At 33.5% G+C, this 23,286-nt stretch overlaps 1 protein-coding gene across 1 annotated transcript; it reads left to right on the top strand.

Annotated features, from left to right (window-relative positions):
* The first annotated feature begins 6,610 nt into the window (after positions 1 to 6,610).
* LOC123206245 (receptor like protein kinase S.2-like) lies at positions 6,611 to 9,450 on the top strand. Its single transcript, XM_044623398.1, has one exon. It carries the CDS (start codon positions 6,809 to 6,811, stop codon positions 9,269 to 9,271), a length of 2,463 nt encoding a protein of 820 aa, XP_044479333.1. The 5' UTR covers positions 6,611 to 6,808; the 3' UTR covers positions 9,272 to 9,450.
* Positions 9,451 to 23,286: the final 13,836 nt, after the last annotated feature.

Consider the following 23,286-nt stretch of genomic DNA (forward strand, 5'->3'; position numbering starts at 1 on the left):
ATAAACCTTTTACTTGAAAATGTTACTTCACTATATCTTGTACTTCATACAACATGTGTTTAGTGACCATCAATAGAGGTGAAAGAATGGATTCATGTTTCTTCACTATGAGTCCATTGGATCCAATATTGTACCAAATTATTGACCTTTGTGACTCTTGACTATGTTGTAGGGATTTGTGGCATTTAACAACGAAATGAATAATAGGTTGTGACGAAACGAAATCCCTATGTTGTAGGGATTTGTGACTCTTCACTATGAGTCCATTGGATCCAATATTGTACTTCATACTATGAGTCCATTAGATCTAAAATTTTTTACAAACATCACCACAAATCCTGCTTCGGATCACTTGGTAGAATGATTAATTGACAAACATACAATTAAACACATATAAAGTGTTTAAAGATATACCTATATAAGTGGCTCTTTCATCTGTCATTGATGGAGAAAAGTAGTGAAGTCACTCTAAGACCAAACATAAACTTGTACCTTCATCTACATGAAGCATGAATGGAACAGAGGCCATAAATTATGCTTGGAGTCTACTAGAACTTGAGGATGGTTGTGGTTTATATGATTAGAATGGGTGGTCTTCTCTATATGACTAAGGTAAATGCAAAAAGTAAAATATGTGAGAGAAGATGTATTTATACACACTCATAGGCCCGCCCAATCATGTCTAAGGACAAGGTTGTCTTGGCCTTGCCCACCCAATCCATGTGTATAGACCAGTTGTACATTGCCTTAAGACATGCCTAAGCTTGCATTGTCCCCCTGGTCCTTGGACTTGGATTGAGTAGTCTTGGCCTTTTATAATTGGTCAGGCTCGGGCCATGCATAAGTCATGCCTAAGCTTGCATTGTCCCACCCAATACTTACACTTGGATTAGGTGGTCTCTTTTGATTCCAATCCTATGATATTTATCAATAAACCAAAATCATAAGCGTGGATAAGAATATGACAAAATCCTTATCCACCATACAATCAACATATGCGATAATTTGAATTGGGCTTAGATAATCCAATTAGATAAATGAAATCTCATATTTTCACATACATCTAAAATCTTTTAGGATTATTTAACTTTAGTCTTTAAGTACTATAAAATATAATTTTAAGCCCAAAGACCTTTCCAAGACTCAAAATTCCCTATCCGAGAATGACTTGCTCTTCTTGTGGCATCCTTGGCTTATGAAGAAAATCAAGTCGAACATGAAGTCATGCTTGACCCATGTGTAACTCATTTTGGCTTCTAGAATTTGTCCTAAGATATATTTAGTCTTGTCCAGTTGTGCCCTCCTAGAAGCCACCTGTGCCAAATTACTTCCAAGTCATGCATGACAAAGACAACCTAGAACCAAGCAAAGCTAAGTCATTCAAGGACAGGGCAAATTTGAAAAATAAATAAAATGCTTGTTCAATCGTACCTCTTCAAGAAGTTGCCCGCGATTGGTCATTTGTGAAAGGAAACCGAGGAAGTTTATCATGCAAGGAAGTCAACCAAGGTCAAAGGAAAAAATTCATGTTCAGTCGTGCTAGAGAAGTGTCTCTTGTGCCATGTGAAAAATCAAGGCGATACACATGTCATGCTTCATGTCAGCATGTATATAGTGTTGGCTTCTGAAATTTTTAAAATGTAAAGACTTAAAGTGGAAGCTACCCATGCCAAAGACATGTTGTCTATTCTTTTTGTGATGCAAGCATTTAAAGCTATTTATTAGGAACTATGAACGAGGTTGACCTTAAGCCATAAATCTTAGTCCTAGGTATGCCATTTGAATAGGCCACCAGTGCCAAAGTTGTTTTAAGAGTAAAACATCATTTTCAGAAAACAAACAACTAGTTTTTCATCCCTAACAAAAATATTGCATTTTCAGTCACATCAACTCTGTAAATTAATCAAGTTTGAAGTGAAAAAAGGTTAGAAAAAACATATTGTGATAATTCTTAGCTAACATTCTTCATTGCTATCTTATTTCTTTCTCTTACTGAGCTCAAACTTAAATCTTTGAAAGAAACCTTGTACTTAATCTTATGTAATTTGCCTTTGAAAGACTTTAGCACACAATATCTTCATATTTCAAACACTTGTGGGTGAAATCTTGATTCAACTATTGTATTGGGTGAAATCCTAGTGAAACTACTTTTAAAAAGATTTGAAGTAATAATGGAACTCTAACGTAGTTTGTTTGAAAAAATGGACGTAGGAGACTTGCAAGAGAAAGTTTCAAACGACTATAATTGAGCTCTTCTTATCTATACTCTTCATATTTAAGCATTTATTTTTGTTGGTTATGTGTATTAATTGTTTGTGTATTAAAATTTTTAAAATACCTATTCACCCCCCTAGGTTCCTTTTATCCATTCACGGGGTTTTTCAATTACCTAAACTATAGAAGGTGATGATTGACACAACCCTAACAGTCATGAAGTGATAAACTAATGTTCAACTACTTTGACATGGTACTTTTGGTCATGAATGTTTAGTGTTACAGAACATAGTTGGAAAAATGGTTAGTTTTAACTAGAATGACATGAGGATTGAAGGGAAGATGGATCTAGGGCATTGACTTGTATGAATAATCTCATGAATAATTTGAGGAAATAGTTTTGACGACCTCATGCAGAATGCATGAGTTGGAGATATTGGTTATTGGCACCCATGAGTGCAATTACTTTGTGTGTAGCACTTACTTGGTGAATGCGTGATAATTGCTCAATAGTGGAAAGCATTTTTCCACTAGTTAATTTTCCACCCTTACAAATAACTTTCCATTGGGTAGGAGAGGTTGATGATGATAACAATGATGAGTTGATTAAGAACACAATGCCCATACACTTATACATATCACTCTCTTTCGCTTTTTATTTTATTTTATTTGGAGATTGAGAGAATCAATTACATATTTTTACTACAAGATTACCAGAGTTTTGAGAAGAGATATTGCCAAGCATTTCATCTATCCTATGATATTGGATGTAAGCATTTCATCTCATTTATTCCATTATGATGTTACATATTTTCATGACTCATGAACCTAGCAAGTCACGCTAAATAAGGCATGACACAATATGATCGACCTATAACCTAATAGCTCTGATGTATAACAATTAATTGAAAGTTAATATGATCTCGTAAGATATGTAAAAATCATGCGATTCATTGTTTTAGTAAGAGTCTAATATAGAGGCATCAATAGACTGGGGTGGCTCCAATGCAGCCCACCAGGCCTAAGGCACGCACAATTGTGGGCCTTCAGATCATGTTAGGCCTTAAACAGGCTAGCCTGTTAATTTTAATAGAAAATAAATATTTATATTATAATTATTATTTAGTTATTTATTTTTAAATAATTATGGCACACAGGCTGGCACGGCTCAGCCTAGTTTGCTACAGTATCAAGGTTATGCCCTTCCTGGTTGGGTCATTTTTTTGTGCTTCGAGCCTGAGACTAGCCTAACCTAGTCTATTTGCATGTCTAGTTATGTGTCAAGGTTTGAAATTTGAATTTAAAAAAAAAAAAATTCAAAATTATAAGATTCAACAGGAATCTAATATATGCCCACCGCTAAGAAAGCATATAGGGTATCTTGACAAACGTGGACTTGAAAGTTGAAATTGGTGTCATAAAGTATGAAAGAATGTCATGTAAAGAATGCCCCACCTCTTAAATAGGAAACTAATGAAATCATCTCCAACCAGAGCGAAAAGGTGAGATTTAGATGTAAAACAATCCCAAGTAGACAACCCAATCCAACTAATTCAAAACTACCTTCATTTGAAAATTTTGTTGTTATTTGAAGACAAATCCCGGCATGAATTTCTGCCCACCATTCATTGCTCAATTCCCCCATTTGTCCCCACCATACCTGCCCCTAAATCAACACCTCTCTCACCTCTATCCTCTCATTTATTTCTTTTGTTTCATATGTGCTTCACATGAAAGAGGGAGATTCGAATTTCCTTGCTCACTTCCCAATTACTCATATTCATTTGTTTTATATGGAAATTCTTAGTTGTAGACCTAAATTCAACTTAAATTTTCAAATAAAAACTTTATAAACAAACTTTTTTTCTAATTTTTTCATACAAAATAACATGATAGTATATAATTTGATACTGTATTGAATTTTTATTGATTGATTTGATAAGTGAAATTTATCTTCTACAAAATTAAAGTTTTTAAAGTGCTTATAATCAATGCTGTGTCATCAAAACGTTTATTATGTTCTCCATTTAATAGTTGAGCTATTCCTGCTACTGCTATTTCTTTCTTATCAAGAAGATGTTAGCTTCACCCACTTACATCCTTTCATTTCCTTCTCTCCTTAATTAATTAGCATTTATTCGCTAGACTGTTCAACAAAATATGACTATTAATTTTCATATTTTTCTTACCTAATGCTCTCATTTTAAACACAATTTGAAACAGATTATTAATATTATCGAGCTTCTTTTTTCGTTTATGGTTCTGAGTTTGCTATATATGAAGCAGACCTTCTTAAAAGTAGCATAAAAAAAGCCTTAAAATAAAATAAAAAAATCTCTAGAAATATATCAAAACCCTATTAGAAAGTTTGTCTTATACTTTCTAATAACATATATAAAATATATTTCATATTAAATGATATCACATCATGGATAAATAAAATATACATTTTAAGCTCCGAATTTCAATTCATAAATCAATCTTTGCGTCTAAAGTCATTCAATGACATGGTACCACCAAATCCAACTCATCTAATTTAAATGAACTTTTAACTCATCAAACCCATTTGAAACTTTAGCAACGATAAAACCTACCCCTAACAATTGTACCTCATGTAACACTTGGCTACCGCTTGGTAGGTGTATAATGTATACATAATATTCTAACAATCCGATACATCATCATAAATGTATAAAAAACTCATATTAAAGATGTATAGATAATTCACACCATTTGAACACACATAATCAAGTAACATGAATAGAGGCGTTCCTATATTTATATAACAAGAATGATATATCTTCTTTAAGAAAAGATTTACATTATTTGATTATAGTTATGTGTCTATCATTAAATAAAATATTCAAGTTAATGGTATAAACAAAAAAGTAAAATCGTCACTGTATATTATATTAAATACAAAGTGATTGATTTAGTTAGATAACATGTATGATATTAAATATAAAGTAATGACATTACACCCAATTATGTCCAACGTGTTTTAATTTTGACTCTACACCTATATCCTTAATCGAACAAATATACTAATAAAGGAAAACCTTTAGACACCATATATTATTGGATGATGAGAACACCCTCTCAACTTAGGTTTAGAAGAGAGACAAAGAAAAATTATATCTTTTTAGAATTCCTCTGAAAATCTTTTAAACTCACTTTACAAAGAATCTCTCTATAGATGTAATTTTGTTCAAACATCTGAATCAACTCTTTGAAACACATGGACATTCTCCATTCCAGTTTCATCACAACTCTTTTGTAACATCGGTAGATAATTATGTGAAAGAGTTGGTGCAAATTAATTTATTGCACCAGCGTAAACTTAAGAAATGAAATTGACGTGAAAGTGGGCATTTTGGATGTTGAAATAAAATTGTTTTAGCGGCATGATAGCACCTTATTCTTTATAAATAAATCAATGTTGCCTTTCTTTGTCTATTTGAATGGTTCGTAATAAGCAAAAGGCTGAGCCAGGCTCGCGAGTTATTGACTTCTCACCAAACCTATCCACAATTTCAATTTTAATTTTAATGCTGTACTTCCAACGCGTTTTAACATCTATGGTCCCGTTTATTTTACCATAAAATTATGTATATAATTTTATATATAAATAATATTATATTTATCATATAATTATATATTATTTTATTTTTATGTTTAATTATTTAATTATGTAATAATATATTATTATTTATATATAAAGATTATATAAATAATATTATATTTACTTTCATTATCCTATATAATCACTCTTTTTATTAATTATTTGTATTTAAAACAGATCTTAAATGTTATAGCAATTTTTTGAAATATTTTTTAAAAAATACACTGAGAGGCATTTTAAACATTTATGAAATTTTTTTATAAAGATTTTATACTATTTTAAGGTTTTTTTTTTTATAATTTTAGAAAAGTATTAATTTTTTTTAAATTGTCAATAAGACTATAAAATCAACCAAAAAAAAATATTATGAATAAAATTAATATGTTGGTAACCATAATTGAAATCAAATGGAGAGAATGTTATTTAACATCCATGGGATGTTTGGTATTTATAGGTTATTCTAGTAATTAATTTTTTGTTATTAATATTATTTTATTTATTTTATTAAATAATAATAATGCATCAAGTTCTCTGGCAGGATATTTTCACTCCCAAGATCAAATAATTTATGATTATTTATTTATAAAAAAGTCGGTGATTTTCGGAAGTTGAAAATTTCAATTCTCATGTGAAATGATGTATTGACTTTGATTAAAATTCCAGAATACTAAACACTTATGTAAAATGCTGCATAGTATAACCATGAAGTTGCAGTGAAAAAAAACTACGCAGAATTTAGGTACTCCCTTGTGTTTTTGTATACATACGTCATGCAGAGTAGGTTCCTTCTTTGTTGGGCGGTTGATAGTTTGCAATTACAAATTCAACAATGCAACCTAACCGTGTTGAATAATTTGTACACCTTCAACCCTCTATAAAACATTGTCATTTATCCAAAAATCTCCCTCATTCCTCTTTTCTTAATGTTATTCAACTGCTCCCTTCTCTGACCCATTCTCTGGCAATTTCACCATGCACCTCAGCCGTCTTTGTTTCTTGTTACCAGCTGATGCTGACGATATCGAAGCCTACACCCCCTCCAAAGAACCCCCGAAGAAACATTCTCAGCGCAGTTGTGGAGGTCAATTTTTTGGTTTCATTGGTGATACATTGCGCCGTGTGTATGAGGCAAACTGGGTCAGCTTTTGTTACCCTGCTGTGCCGAAAAACCAGCATTCTGGAGTGTTTCATGACCTGGAGGGAGTGCAGATATCTGAGAAAGTTGGGGGAGACAATCCCAGGATTTTTAGCTATGCTGAACTGTATATAGGCTCTAATGGATTTAATGAAGATGAAGTTCTTGGAAGTGGAGGTTTTGGCAAAGTGTATAGAGCGGTTTTACCTAGCGATGGAACGGTTGTTGCTGTGAAATGTTTGGCGGAGAAAGGAGAGCGGTTTGAGAAGACTTTTGCGGCGGAGTTGGTTGCAGTTGCTCATCTTCGCCACAGGAATCTTGTCCGGTTAAGAGGCTGGTGTGTACATGAAGACCAGTTGCTTCTTGTTTATGACTACATGCCTAACCGCAGTCTTGACAGAGTACTTTTCCGGCGGCCCGAAAAACCGGAGGCAGCGCCTTTGAATTGGGAGCGTAGGAAGAAAATCATTGGTGGGTTAGCAGCTGCATTATATTACCTTCATGAGCAGCTTGAGACTCAGATCATTCACCGCGATGTGAAGACGAGTAATGTGATGCTTGATTCTCATTATAATGCCAGGCTTGGCGACTTTGGCTTGGCTCGGTGGCTTGAACATGAACTCGCGTACCAAACCAGGACGCCATCAATGAAAAACCACCAATTCAACTTGGCAGAAACCACTAGGATTGGAGGCACAATTGGGTACTTACCTCCGGAGAGTTTCCAGAAAGGAAATGTTGCTACAGCGAAATCTGATGTTTTCAGCTTTGGAATTGTGGTGCTTGAGGTGGTTTCGGGGAGGCGGGCGGTGGATCTCACATATTCAGATGATCAGATCATTCTTCTTGATTGGATCCGGAGGCTATCGGACAACGATAAGCTTTTAAAAGCTGGGGATAATCGGCTGAAAGATGGATCTTACAAGCTTTCTGAGATGGAGGGTTTCATTCATCTGGGGCTTCTCTGCACACTGCATAATCCACACTTGCGGCCAAGCATGAAATGGGTTGTTGAAGCACTTTCTGGCAATCATAATGTAGCCAATTTACCAGCTCTCCCATCGTTTCAGTCACACCCTCTTTACATTTCTTTGTCTTCTCCAGGCAACACAACAACTACTGCTTCCACCAATTCAACACGGTCCAACACCACAGTTACATCCACTTCATCAAACTATATCACTGCACAAGGAGAAACTATATATGCAACTGCTGAATTTGAAAGCAGTGATTCTAAGCCACAGGTTAACAGAAGTCAGCGGCGAAGTACTTTCTTCATGGTTGAAACTCCAAGGGAAATATCTTTCAAAGAAATCATTTCTGCCACAAACAACTTCTCAGATTCTCAGAGGGTCGCAGAGTTGGACTTTGGAACTGCCTACCATGGTATTCTCGAGAATCGGCATCATGTCCTGGTGAAGAGGCTTGGCATGAATAAATGCCCTGCATTGCGGGCACGATTTGCTGATGAGCTACAAAATTTAGGGAGGCTCCGGCACCGCAATCTGGTTCAGCTGTGTGGTTGGTGCACTGAGCAAGGGGAGATGCTTGTTGTATATGATTACTTAGCAAATCGTCTTCTTAGTCACCTCCTCTTCCCTCATAATCATAAAATTGGGAATTCTCTTTTGCGATGGCATCAAAGATACAACATTGTCAAGTCACTTGCTTCTGCCATTCTTTATCTCCACAAGGAATGGGATGAACAAGTTATTCACAGAAACATTACCTCCTCTGCCATTATTCTTGATCCAGACATGAACCCACGGCTCAGTTCCTTTGCCCTGGCGGAATTCTTAACCCACAATGACCATGGTCATCATCACCAAGCTACTAAAGGAAACAGAACTGTTCGTGGGATTTTTGGTTACATGTCACCGGAGTATATAGAATCTGGTGAAGCAACCACAGCAGCGGATGTTTATAGTTTTGGTGTGGTTCTGCTTGAGGTGGTTAGTGGACAGATGGCAGTTGACTTCAGGCGACCAGAGGTGCTACTTATAAAAAGAGTTCGTGAATTTGAGGCACAGAAAAGACCATTGGAAGATTTAGTTGATTCAAGGTTGAATGGAGAGTATAATCATAAAGAGCTAATGAGACTCACAAAATTAGGAATTGTATGCACGCTCTCCAACCCAGAATTAAGACCAAGCATAAGGCAGATAGTGAGCATAATTGATGGAAATGACAAGTGCTTCATGGAAGAAGAGAGAAAGAAAGAAAGTATGGAAGAATGGAAACAAAGAAATGCTTCATCTTTCTCATTGATAAAGAGAATACAAGCTCTGGGAATACAGTGAAGTTCATGTAATGTTAGCTGAGAGGCAGAGATTATGATTGCTAGAATTTTGTTTTTGGAAGTATTTTCTCCTTTTTATTTTCTAACTTGTGTATACTAAGGTGTATGATGTGTATAATTAGAAATCAGCTTGTCTTAGTAGTATACATCTTCATGACAGTAGAGTTTCTATTTAACAAATTCTGGCAAAGCCCCTGCTATGAAGCGCCTCTCATACAGAGCAGTTCAACCATACTTTATACACAAGAAAAACTAAATTTGATCATTACTGAATTGACAGTTAAATTATATGGAATGGTTCATGTTTCTACGATTTGAAAAGATGATTTACATAAATACAACAGTTTCAGGTAACTTTTGGGTTCTTCTAGATAAACATACAAATGCACCATTTCGGGATCACGCTGGACTATTTTCCCCTTAGTTTACTTCTTGTTGCGTATTTGCTTTTACTCTGTCACTAATTGCTTCATTCAGGTCCATCTCAATGCCAACCAATTGATCAAAGCAAAGGAAATATCGTAATATCCACATTTAAAAAAAGAAGGAAAAAGAAAATAATAAGAAAATTTGTTTAAAAGAAGGAAAAAGAAAATAATAAGAAATTTTGTTTAAAAGAGGAAATTAAATCGCTTCAAAAAGAAAATTGAGTAATTTGATATGTGACCTACAAGTGAGGAAATAAATAATTATGAGATTATTTTTATCATCTCTAATGTAAAACTTACAATACGTCCCAAGGTAAGGTTATTTTTATATTTGGCATGAAGAAAGGATTTGATTAGGAGTAAAATATGAAAGTTTGAACAAGTGAACAATTGTGCATAAAAGGTGCACACCCATCCATCCTATCATACGTCAGATAAGTGGAAAAGTTGCAATGTATGGAGTTTTTGAGTGGGGCGTGACCATACATTGTGAAGAGCACGCCCATGCATACGGTCATAGTTTGAAAAAAGAATTATTTGAGGCACCTTATTGTTGGTAGCTTTTATAAAAACTACAAAATTTAGTGGAAGATACTTACCAAAAGAAAAATTAGTGGAGGATGGTACGAGGATAATGTCATTCTTTCTTATTCTTATGCATTTATTCTTTTTTGTAGTTTATTTTACCCATGATCTTGTATTCATTTATAGACACTTAGTAAATTACTGCTCTCTTTTCATGAAGCATGGTCAATGTTCTTACTTGAGCATTACTATTTTGGGGATCAAAATGTCTTAAGGATTAGGTGTCTTCCCTAAAGAGAAATATGAAAGAGAACAATGGGCAATTTAAAGCACATGTGGAGTAGTTTAAAGCCAAAGAAGAGTCTCTAAAGAAAGATTAGATGCGCACTTGTGACAACGAAATGATCAGATGCGTGCTTTTTAGGCTTATAATCACAAACTTCATAGGTTTATTTAGTCTGAGAGAGAAAATACTAGGGAACTTAGAGTGTGGATTAAACATCTAGAAGGTAGGTTGAATGATATTCTTCGTGAGGACGAGGAATTGAATTTTCATAAGGATAAGGAATTGAAAGGAAAGTTCCTAGCTTCTAAGGCTAAGATTAAGAATCGTGCTAGGGACATAGTTTTGGAAGTCTTTTATGCGATTTGGCTTCATTTCCTAGAGCATGAGTTTTCTTTCTTGGGTCAAAACTACAAAGAACAAACATAAGAATGAAGGTGGTCTCAGACCATAAAAGAAAAAGTGTGCACATTGAGTCAAAGTAAAAAACATGAGACTTGAACAAGTTTGGTGAGTCTTAAATAGATTTTTTGAAGAAACTACTACTTGGAAGGACATAGGGGTAGCCCATAGTTTCACTTTTCATTGAACGGTAAAATATCCCTTAAGGGACTTTGTCATTAGGAACCTTTTTTTTTTTGTATTTTCAATGCATGTTTATACATTTGGATTTTTTTTTTGTAATCAATTGCATATTTATAATAATATATTCTCAAACATTACCTTCTCGATCCTTCACCAATGTGTACATACCAACAATACATTACCTTACATTTTCTTTGGTTTGAACTTAGTATAAATTGATAAAAAAAGTTACAACAAACTTAAAGAATATTATTTGAATGATAAAAAGACTATCAAATGAATGTCCCCCGTTTCTTGCATACAATTAATAAATAAATAAATGTTTTCACCTATTTAAGTCTTGAAAAAGTGGGAGAGATTTTTGAGTGACCAAAAGCCACTGAGAAGAATCAACACTAGCGGTAGCACCAGTAACCACGCAAAGATTAGTTTGTCACCAGGGTCCAAGTAGAGCAACTTGTATTTTTAATTTCGATCTTACATGAATGAATATAATTGGCTCTATGATTGTTATTTGAATGTTAATAGACAGATATGTTAGGGAGTATAATAGAATCGTTGGCATTTGCATGTTTATGATGATCTGGAAAACTGCATAAACATGATATATATGTGTAATGGATATAAGTTTCGAATTTTGTGGAGATCTATTATGTTGATGCATATTGGTAGTGCCAATAGGATTAGAATTATGTTTTAGGATGCTTGGAGACTTATTTTTCATATTTTAAGACATGAAGACTATACTTTGTACATTGAAAAATGCTAGAAATGTAAAATCAATAGCAGTGCATGATCGTAAATATAAAGGTGCATGATCCTAGGTAAAAGACGACTTAAGTATGCATAGGTGTACGCCTATAAGTATTATGTAATTAGGTCATGTATGATCATGCACTATGGGGTGCAAGCTTGTACATGGCCTATAAGGGTGCACGGTCATAAGTAAATGGAATACATGATCGTGATGAGTTAGATTCAAGTTAACAGATGTTATTCAACATTAAGGTGATGTTAGTCTTAGATTAAGATGCATGACCATGACTCCAAGGAGTGTACACCCGTGCATAACCTTTTAGGTGTGTGATGTGCAGGTGTGCATGGCTAGTCATGCCCATACACAATAGAAAGACAAAAGACAATTTACCTTTATGTTATGTATTAGAGTAAGGATAGGTGTAGAGTGTAACACCCATAAATACGTCTCAAGGGCACAATGGTCATTTCATAGTTTATACATGATGTTAAGTGAGTTTAAGGTTGAAATATGAATTTTAGGTGACACACTATCGTGTATAAGAAGTCCACGTCTGTGTGTTGATGTCACGTCAGTCGAATAAGGCGATTGTTTCTTGAAATTTAAATTAAGTGATACATGGCCATATATATCGGATGCATGCCCGTTTATGATGTTCTATGAATTTAGTTTAAATAAAGCATAAAGGCTACATTTTAAGGATTCCAATCTATCCAAATGCACACATTTACCTTTGTAAGAAAGAGGGAAATTGAGGTTGACCAACTGGCTTTTGTGCGATAGTTCTTATAGTCGATTTCTAATAATGTAGAGAGGAAAAAAGTTAGAGAGAATGAGGTCTGTTTGTGCACTTCAGTTGTTGTGAAAGTTGAGGCATGTAAGACTCTCCTTATCCTTTTCTATATGATGATTCCATGCTTGATGGAGTGTTTTTCCTTCTGTCAAGTCGATATTGCTTATTGTTTGTGATGTGTTTAATATCTTGATATCTCCCTCTATAGGGTAGTATTTTTAAAAAGGGTGTTACATAAAGGAGTCTTATTAAAGTAAATTTAAGGTAGTTAGTAAATGAAAGGTGTCCAACTATGTAAAAGATAGCACAAACCTTAATTAGGTCAAATATAAAAGTTGAGATATGTGGAAAGGAAATGATTTACATCGAATTATACATGTGAAAGCAATAGGGTTATAGTTAGATACTCATGAGATACATCATGCACTCGATGCTAAGACACATTAGTAATTCATTTGTAATAATGTGTATATGGTAAGGAGAAACCATACTAGTTTATTCCTCACATGGTCAGTGAGATGCTTCACATATGAGCTTGTGGTAAGAGTCATTCGAGGATGTTTTTTAGTTAGTAATCCTATAGTTATTCATACATGGAAAAAGATGGACTATGATTAGATTTCTCAGGTGACAAGGGTGTCGACACTTAGTCAACTTAAAGCACAATCAATAATTTGTTATGTGTACTAGTAGTAGTAGACATTGGGATATTATTCTAAGTGTTTTCATAAGGAATCGAGGATACCCTAGATCAAGAGTTTGATATTTGGTCAATACTATGAACTTATGACAAGTCATCCAGAGTGACAATGCTTATAGAAATAGGGCATGAGTTTTTGTCATGGAATAGCCAAATAAGTATCTAAGTCAGATAATGTAATACCTATAGGTACGTTCAAAGGTATTTATGTCTTTATGCATTGCTTTTGACCTTGGGGGAGTTTAAATTATATATTTTTGTTTAAGAATTGGAAAAAACGTGCATTATAGGGGTGGATGCTTATTCCTACCTTGGGAAGGGCAAATTCATCATTTCATATTAGTTGTGTGAAAATGGCTAAGTATGAAAACATGAACAAGCGTTCATAGCAGAATGCATATTTGTTCATCAGTTTGACAAATTTGAAATTAGATAAGGACCAATTTTGAGTAATTTTGGAATTTGTATTTAATACCTATGTGTAGATTGTAAGGATTTTATGGTCTTTAACAGCAGAATAACAAATTAAAATTTTAATTTAATCAAGCAAATATTTTGCAAAACCCTATTTTAGATCATCCTTATAGTATAATTAATTCATAAATAAGTAAAACATACACAGTGTTTATGTGATATACCTATGTTAAACGACTCTTTGGTATCTATATGAAGCAGTAATGGTAAAGGTTTAACTATGCTTAAGACTTGCTAGAACATGAGAATAGCTCTGTGGTAAGAATGAAGGGAAAAATACTTTCAGCCACTGGGACTACACATGTCTACCACCTAGGACTTAAACATGTTCCAAATAGTACTACCATGCACATTTGGCAAAAATGAATGTATTGGGTGAACATAACTTATGTGGGAAGATTCCCACCCAGTCTCTACGTATATAGCTAATGAAAATTGTATTCTTGGTCAATATGATAAATGTGTATATCCACACATTAATATGCAATTATTTTTTCACCAATTTTGGCATTCAATCCAAATTTAGAAGATTATGATATTAATAAAGATAAGATAAAATTCTATTGCAATCCTAATTTAAAATTTCAATTAGGTGATGTGGATTTGAGTCGATCTAGCTCAATTCTGTCAAATCTTGCACACACCCAACAACTCAAGATTATTACACTAAGGTTTCAAAATATATTAAAATATTTTTCAAGTCTTATAGACCTTTTTAAGTCTTTAGATTCTCAATCCAAAATCCAAATCAAATCCAACTTGGATAATTTTTGTGCCTCCAAAGTTCATTAACTCTTTTTATGTGTAACTCATAGGCTCTTACTAAGTCAGTAGTAACTAGATTCATGTTGGGCTTTCGATCTAACATACTTCTAAACACAGATCAAAATTGGTCTCTAACAAGACATTATGGCCACCTAATTAGTAAAGGTTAACATATGACTTGTTTTAACCTGTCAATGATGCGATACTCATATAATTTGATCATTTCATCATACAACATCTTTTTGAGGCTAAGGTACAGATTAAGTGTCTCCCTCAAGGCTCCCCAAATAACATAGATTGACTTTGTCAATGATTGGATAATATTAAATCAAACATCAACTCAATTTCACTATAGCCATAAATTTAATTGGTTATTGTCATCTATCAAAAAACCCTAATTGATATATCAACTCCTATACTCGAGAGTGATGAATCCTTTATTGATCCATTATAGCCTTTTATAGATCTCAATATAGCCAATCATCACCCTTATGACAATTCTCTATATCGATCTTTATACAAAACAATCCGATGACCTCAAGTCTAAGGATCATATATACCTTTGTTCACTAAAAGAATATTTTTCATAAACACTAAAGCAACCATCTATATGGAATCCTCTTAGCGGGTCAGTCTAGTGGACACATCTATAACATGTATCCATGTGTTGCCAACAAACAATTTTGATATGTGAAAATTGTCATCATCTCTTAATAAAGTCATTCAACACTATGATAACTCTATCATTATTACTTGTGTCTTTAGTCATGGTAATATAAGAGTTACGAATGTTTTAAGAATAACCATCTTATATGAACATAAGGTTCTCACGATCAAGTGTCAAGCACTAATACCCTCATCGCGGTTCAACTATTTTTAACATAATTATCCATTTAATATAATATAAAAATAATATAAATGCCATTGGAAATTACAAATATAGTCTTCAGTAATCAACTTGAATCGTTATGGGGATTGGCTCTAAAACACCAACCTTAACATAGATTATATTGTTATGGTGAGAAATTGTAGAAAACATAAGGTTTGATTTTTGTAGATGATGATGAATGATTATGCCTATGCATAAGGACATCCGTTGATCACCTAGGTTAGAGACAATTTCCTCGTTTGCCCTAAGAATATGTGTTAACTAATGAAACATATGAACATCCACTCGGTATAGGATGGACATCTATCTATGGCATGCCAAGATGAACGATTTGTATAAGGGTGACCGAATGTGCTTGGTGAAGGGAATTAATGTCTTTAGTCAACCATAACGATCGTTCAGACTAAAAGGTGATGCTTGTTTATGGGCAATATGAAATAAACGTGGAATAAGGGCAATAAAGAACTGTTTATGTATTAAAGAAATGACTATTTTAGCCCTATGTTATATGTTTAAGGGGGGATGGGTATAGAAAGACCCTAACAAAGGTGAAAAGGAATGAGATGGATATTTGGGGTGTTTAATTGTGTAGACAACAACATCCTTTTTAGCCACTAAGTTGTGTGCAGTGTGGTAGTGAAAACATTAGAGCTATTCTATGTGATATTGATACCTATGTGATTTATTATATACTTGACATTAGGTGTTTTAGCATTTAAGATGCTAGTGCACACATTTGGTATTGGATGCCTTAGCATCTAGGTTGTTTGTGTGATATGAGAGAGTCTCAATGTCTAACTCCTCATGTGACCATAAAGAATAAATATCCACTTCTAAGGATTGATGATTTGTTTGATCAACTTAAAGGTGTCTCGTATTTTCAAAGATTGACTTAAGATTTCAGTATCATCAAGTCCAAGTAGCTAAGGGAGATATTTCGAAGACTTCATTCAAAATAAGGTCTAAGCACTATGATTTTGTGGTGATGCCTTTCATAGATCTAATGAACAAGTGTTTCAAGATTGTCCCAAAAGTTTTATTATGGTCTTCATAGATGATATTTTGGTGTACTCTAAGACTTAGGCTAAACATACACAACACTTGAGGATTGTATTACAAAGATTGAGGGACAGATAGTTGCATGTCAAATTCTCAAAGTGTGAGTTCTAGCTAGACCGAATGGCACTTCTTAGGCACGTGGTTTCAACTGATGATATTTTAGTGGCCTAAGTAATTTTAAGACTATGTTAGAGTGGCAGAGACCTAAGACAACTAAGGAGATACAAAGTTTTCTTAGATTGGTAAGGTATTACAGACGGTTTATGAAGGGCTTTGCTAAGTTGGTGTAATCGTTGACTAAGTTGTTATACGATAATGTTCCTTTTTGATGGTTCGACTTCTGTGAAAAGATTTTCTAAGAGTTAAAGAAGAGGTTGACATAGACACCCATTTTAACATTGTTGATTAAGGGTGAGGACTATAACATCTACACAGATGCTTTATATTAGGGTTTGGGAGTTGTTTTGATGCATAGAGGAAAGATAATTGCATATGTTTTTTGTCAGCTTAAAGATTATAAGACCTGATACCTTACTCATGACTTGGAGTTGGTGACAATAGTATTTGCTTTGAAAATTGGCGACACTACCTGTACGGAGTTAAAAGTAATATCTACATAGATCATAAGAGTCTTAAGTACTTCTTCACTCAAAAAGAGTTGAACATGAGACAAAAGAGGTGGTTTGAGCTAGTTAAGGATTATGACTATGAAATTAGATACCACCCAGGTAAGGCCAATGTTATGGTAAATGCTCTGAGTAGGAAAGTCATGTTGTCTCATAGTAGTACTCATTGGAAGTTCTATTAAGAGTTAGTGAGAAAGTACATTAAGATGGTTTCAAGATTGATGGTTGGTTTATAGATTCAATTAACTTTTATGGATGAGATTTGTGTGGCTCAGGTAACTAATAAGTGGTGTTTACAAATAAGGCAAAAAGTCACCAAGGGTACCAAGATTGAGTTCAATGTTATTAATTTTGTGTTAATATTTTGAAGTTGAACCTATGTTCCCTAAGATGAGGGTTTGAGGATGAGGGTCCTCACAAAAGTGCATAGTATTTTTATACTACTCATTCTAGAAGTGTAAAAATATGCCAAGATTTTAGGAAATCATTTTAGTGGTATGGTATGAAAAAAGATGCAACAAATTTTACAATAAAGTGGTTTATGTGTTAGCAGGTTAAGGTTAAACCTTCGAGACCATCTAGATTGTTACAGCCTCTAAATATTTCTAAGTAAAAATGAGAGCACATTTTGATGGATTTAATTATTTGTTTACGGAGGGTCCAAGGAGGATATAATGTATTATAGATTGTAATGGATCGATTGATCAAGTCAGTTCATTTTATTTCAATCAAGGATAACACTAATACTAATTAGTTGGGTTAGATTTGTGTTAAAAAGAATGTGAGATTGCATGGGGTACCTAAGGCGATAGTGTCAAATAGAGACACAAGATTTGTATTAGCTTTTTGGTAGAGTTTGAAAAGGTTTTTGGGTACAAGAGTAGCTTTTAATACCATTTATTATCCCTAAATTGTTTGGTAGATTAAAAAAGTTAATCAGGTGATTGAGAACATGTTGAAAACATATTGTCTAGATCAAGAAGCGAGTTGATTAATGTCTTACCACTAATAAAGTTTTTGTATAATAATAGTTATCAGACATCCATTCAAATGGCTTTTTATGAGGTATTTTATGGAAGAACATGTAGAATACCTTTATATTAGGATGAGATAAACGAAAAAAATACATTATCATAGGCTTTGTGACCAAAGATGACCCAAAAAATGATACAAGATGTTAGAATGGTCAAAGAGATGATGAAATAAACCAAGACCATCAAAAAAACTATGTTGACTAGGAGGCCAAACCTTAAGTTTGAGGTGGGTGATAAAGTCTTTGTTAAGGTTGCCTCCCACAGACATGTAATGAAGTTTGGTATGAAAGTTAAACTGACTCTGAGATTTATAGGATATTTTGAGATTTTGGAGCATATAGGTAAGATTGCCTACTAGCGTGCATTGTTAGCAAGCATGGATCGCATCCATAACATGTTCCATGTGTCATTGTTGTATAAGAATATCAATGACTTGACTCATGTATTAAGGAAAAAAATGTGAAGCTTGAGGACAATTTGGTCTATAAGTGTAATACCTGTAAATTCATCCAAGGTTATTATTGTCTTTTGGTTTTGCTAATGATTAATTGTGTTTAATATTCTATTATGTGTGAAATTAGAGAAACATGACCATATGAGGAGGCCACATGCTCATGTGTATATTGAAAAAGGCAAAATAGTCTTTTCTCATTTAATTATTGATAATTGTTAAAGTTTGGATGACATGCACACCTGTGTATGATGGTGTACACATCCGTGTATGGTCAATACATTTGAATATTGGATAAATATGTGTTTTATGGTGATTTCGAAAACTATCATTAGTGTTAGTGTGCAACAACATGCATGGTTATGTATGAACAGTATATGCCTATGTGTGATGTTATTTCTGAAAAATAAAAAGGTTTCAAACATGTTTGGTTTCATTCTTTTACCATTTTCTTTTAGCAAACAAAGAGAAAAGAAGGGTTTTTTAGTGTCTTGGAGATTGTGGATGCAAAGGAAAGTTGTGGGGAATCAATCAAAGCCACATGAAGATTATTTGCTTCGCTAGAGGAGAGGTAAATAAGTGATTTCTTCTTTTCAATAAGTGAATTAAGTTTATCATGATAAAAACTATAATTTGGGTTTGTGTGTGTGATTTTGCAATGATCATTGTACATATATATATATGTTGATGATGACTATTATATATATATATATATATATATATATATATATATGTTATGTTGATATGCTAATTGAGGTTGATGTTGATTTACCTATGTGGACATGGATATGAATAACGATTTCTAGAATACATCTTGTTCCATTGTGTTTTTAGCTATCATGTGCTAAAATCATGAAATCATAGAAATTTTCAAGTGAAAGAAATCATGGAAGTGTGAAGAAAGGTATTTTCTACCATGATAGTATCATTGTGGTTGAGAATGTTCACCTTCAAAGACTTATAAGTGTTGGTTATGATTTAATGCAAGTTTATTTGGTGATTGTTGCAATGCATATAGACTTGGTGCTAGATCATATGATATGTATTTGGATACTTGGAAATTAGCTTTAGTAATTGTGAGAATGTAGAATTTGTTGAAGTTAAAATTTGTAAAAAATATGTTACACACCTTATGCCTCTCGACACATAGTCATGTGTGTGTCTGTGTATGTGTGTATATGTCAAGTAAATGTATAATAAAGTGAAAACATCAGTAACGAGGGTGACAGAAACAACTTACGCTCAAAGGCCCACAAGCAAGACATTAGTAGCAACGAAAACAAACAAAGCTATAAAGGAAAAACTATCCCTGTGTTAAGTTGAAGCCACAGTGTGTGGATTTGAGGGTAGATACATACCCATATGGCATGGGACACACGACTATGTATCTTGCCCAACTTGCATGCCCATGCATGTATGATATTTATGTAAGGAAGATTTAATAGTACACCCTCGTGTATGAAAGATACACCAATGTGTATAATTAGGAAAATGAGAATAAATAAGCATAAGTGATTAATGTTTTGGATGCTTATGAAAATGACTAATTTACCCTTGTAAGGGATGAATGAGAGAAAAATATAAATGAATGCCCTAACAAAGGCGATATAATATAATTAGATAAATGTGTCCGACTATATGAAAGCTAGCACAAAGAGAAATTTATGGTGTCTGACTGTGTGGACAAGGCGGAGTTATTCCAAGTTAAAAATTGGAAATGATATATTGTGATATTGTAACTTATCACTAAGTTGTGTGTAATGTGATGTATCACTAAGCTATATACAGTGTAATTGTACTACTGAGCTGGTGTAGTATGGTCATAAAAGCAATACGACTAATATGTGTGACTTTAATACCTTTGCATGATTATGCATTGGTGTAAAACGTCTTAGCATTTAGGATGTTTATGCATGTGCTAACACCAAGTGTTTAAACATTTGAGATGTTTGTGTAATTTTGGGAAAGGCCCACGGTTTTGTTCTCTTATGATATAGTATCTGTAACCTAAAGCTCAGTCAACTTATGTATAAGGTGCACCTTATGATTGATATATGGGATGTCTTATATTTTCACTAAGCATATAGAATACTAATGCATATCGTTTGACACTTATCAACCAAGATGACACAATTATTAAGGATTGGACGTTGGGTGTAAAGAAGATTCAAATGGGCATTTGAGATATTGAAGAAACATTTGTGATACCATAAAGAGATTGAACAAAGGACACATATGAGATTGTGACTAATTATGATATGTATACATTAATGGGCATCAAGAGGTTACTTACGAAGTATGTTTCACTCACTATCTTCCTTTGTGGTTTTATAGGTTGGCAGCAGGGAGCTAATGGGTCAGCTCCTAATAATGCATAAGGTAAGGGTATTTTGGTCATTTTACATATTGGGTTGTAATTATGTAATTGCGTTTATTCATGGTATTTATGCACTCTATTTTATGATTTGGATTTCACATAATGAGAATAGTATTATAATTAATATGTTTAGTTACACTTTTGGGATTGTGGGAGAGAATTATTTATCATGCATGTTTGTTATCTCTATTACAAATTTAAGTAAGGAAGTTTCAAGTTAATATGCCTCTTCAGATACCTATTCCAAGTAAAGGTATGTATCTTAAGAAGGGTGTTACATTTAATGGTATCAAAGCAACATTTTGGGAACCCAAAAGTGTTATATGTCTACATATTTATAAGTGTTTAAGTAGCCTCTTATGCAACACTGACCACTCCTATGCACCAACTGTTGTAAGCATTATTTTAACTTCCATTTAAAATTATGGTTTATCTACCTTTACCTATTCGTCTATTATCGACACCTTTGTGCCTTAAATACATAAGTCATTTTACATATAGTACTAAAATCTAAGTTGATTTCGACATATATAATGTCCTATTGAAAGCAATTGACATATCTAATGTCTACTACTATTATGCCTCGTGCATATGCTAACTGACTATCAGGCTAACTAAATGTGATACCTTGATCACATAGGAAAATTGGTTGTAGTCTCTCCCTTATGACATATGTATAATTACGAAACTGCTAACTAAAATACCATCATTAGATGGCTCCTCCCATGGTTATGCATGTTATGCATCTTGTTGACCATATAAGAAACTAACTGAAGTGTCATTATCTCTTACCATGCACACTTGAATTAAACTAAACTATGTGGCTCATGTGCTTTGACACTAAGTGCATAATGCATCTCATAGGCATCTATCTCTCGTATAGCTCTATTGTTTTCGCATATCTCGTTACTTATGTACTCAATTAATGGCTAACTAGGTGTACACCTTTTTCTTTAACTTTTCCTATTTTTGAATCTGATTTGACTCAACCAGGGTTCGTGTCATCTTCCATCTAGTTGACCTATATTATGGTTGGCTAACTTATCTTCTTTTGCTAAAAGTCTTTCTAATATTTCTTTCTTTTTTTTTTTTTTTCCCCTTCTTATGAATAACATAAGGTTAAAATAGTTTTCTTCTATTTCTTGGTACTTACACGAGTGTGTCTAGAACCTACACCCTGTTTCCCTTTAATTTCGCACACACAGATGTGTCTCTCCCTTGCATCCCCTTGTACCCTTTAATACATATACACAAGTGTGTTTCCTTCTTAACATAGGAATTAAATTTTAAGGAAGCCATACACAGGCATATGTCCCATAGCACACAATTGTGTGAGCTTCTCCTTAGAATGAATGTGTTATTGTGTTAATTTCTTTTTTTATACAAAGGATACACAAGTATATAGGTTATCCTATATGGGCATGTTTCACAACTTATAACTTTCTAATCTTTTAATTTCAATGATCTCAACTAATTCCCTAGCATATACATTATTCTACACATATATACCAATCTCTAAACACTCTAATACCCTCATACATGAATTAAGCAACAATTATATATGTTTAAATATCAAATCATAGGCTTAATCATCACTAAAATATGATTTCACCCTAATTAACATGTCCATGAAATTCATATATTAATTTAGAGTCATTTATACATATACCAAAATCCATAAGATCATCATAATTCTCTTAGAACATCCAGGCACAATTCACAATCTCAATGCATAAATTCATCATTAATCAATCTTAAATAGCCAAGAAGAATACCAATTTACTTGTCTTCAAATAAACAAGCTATTCTTTTCATGGTTGTGGCTTTTCAAGCAACCTATGACTCATCTACAACAACTAAAATTATCTCTCCCCTCTCTACATGTTTAGTGGCTGTGAGTGTAAAATAATGTGAATGTTAGGTTTTGCACTCCTTTTATGTTTGCCTTCCAAACACAACGCACAAGTGTGTAATCCTTATACATAGACATGTGTGGTATTGTCCAACTAAGGTAGTTTTCAATTTTGTTGTGAACCTTATCTTATCTAAGATTCAAATTTTATTAACGACAACACATAGTCGTGTGCTCTAACACATAGGCATATGTTGTAATATCCCTCCCTAAAAGTACTACCCACCTAAGAAGAAATGTTATGAATTAATATCTAAAGCGTTTGTTTAAAAAAACTTTAAAATGAACTCATCACTAAAAGTATTCAAAAAATTATTCTGAAAAAACTAAAAATTCAAAAGTGAACCAAAGATGTATA

Source organism: Mangifera indica, unplaced genomic scaffold, assembly GCF_011075055.1.
Source record: "Mangifera indica cultivar Alphonso unplaced genomic scaffold, CATAS_Mindica_2.1 Un_0029, whole genome shotgun sequence".
In the NCBI taxonomy this organism is placed as follows: domain Eukaryota; kingdom Viridiplantae; phylum Streptophyta; class Magnoliopsida; order Sapindales; family Anacardiaceae; genus Mangifera; species Mangifera indica.

Bases quoted from the DNA above. Each gene is read 5' to 3' on its own strand.
- LOC123206245 (XM_044623398.1), top strand. From the start codon at position 6,809: ATGCACCTCAGCCGTCTTTGTTTCTTGTTACCAGCTGATGCTGACGAT.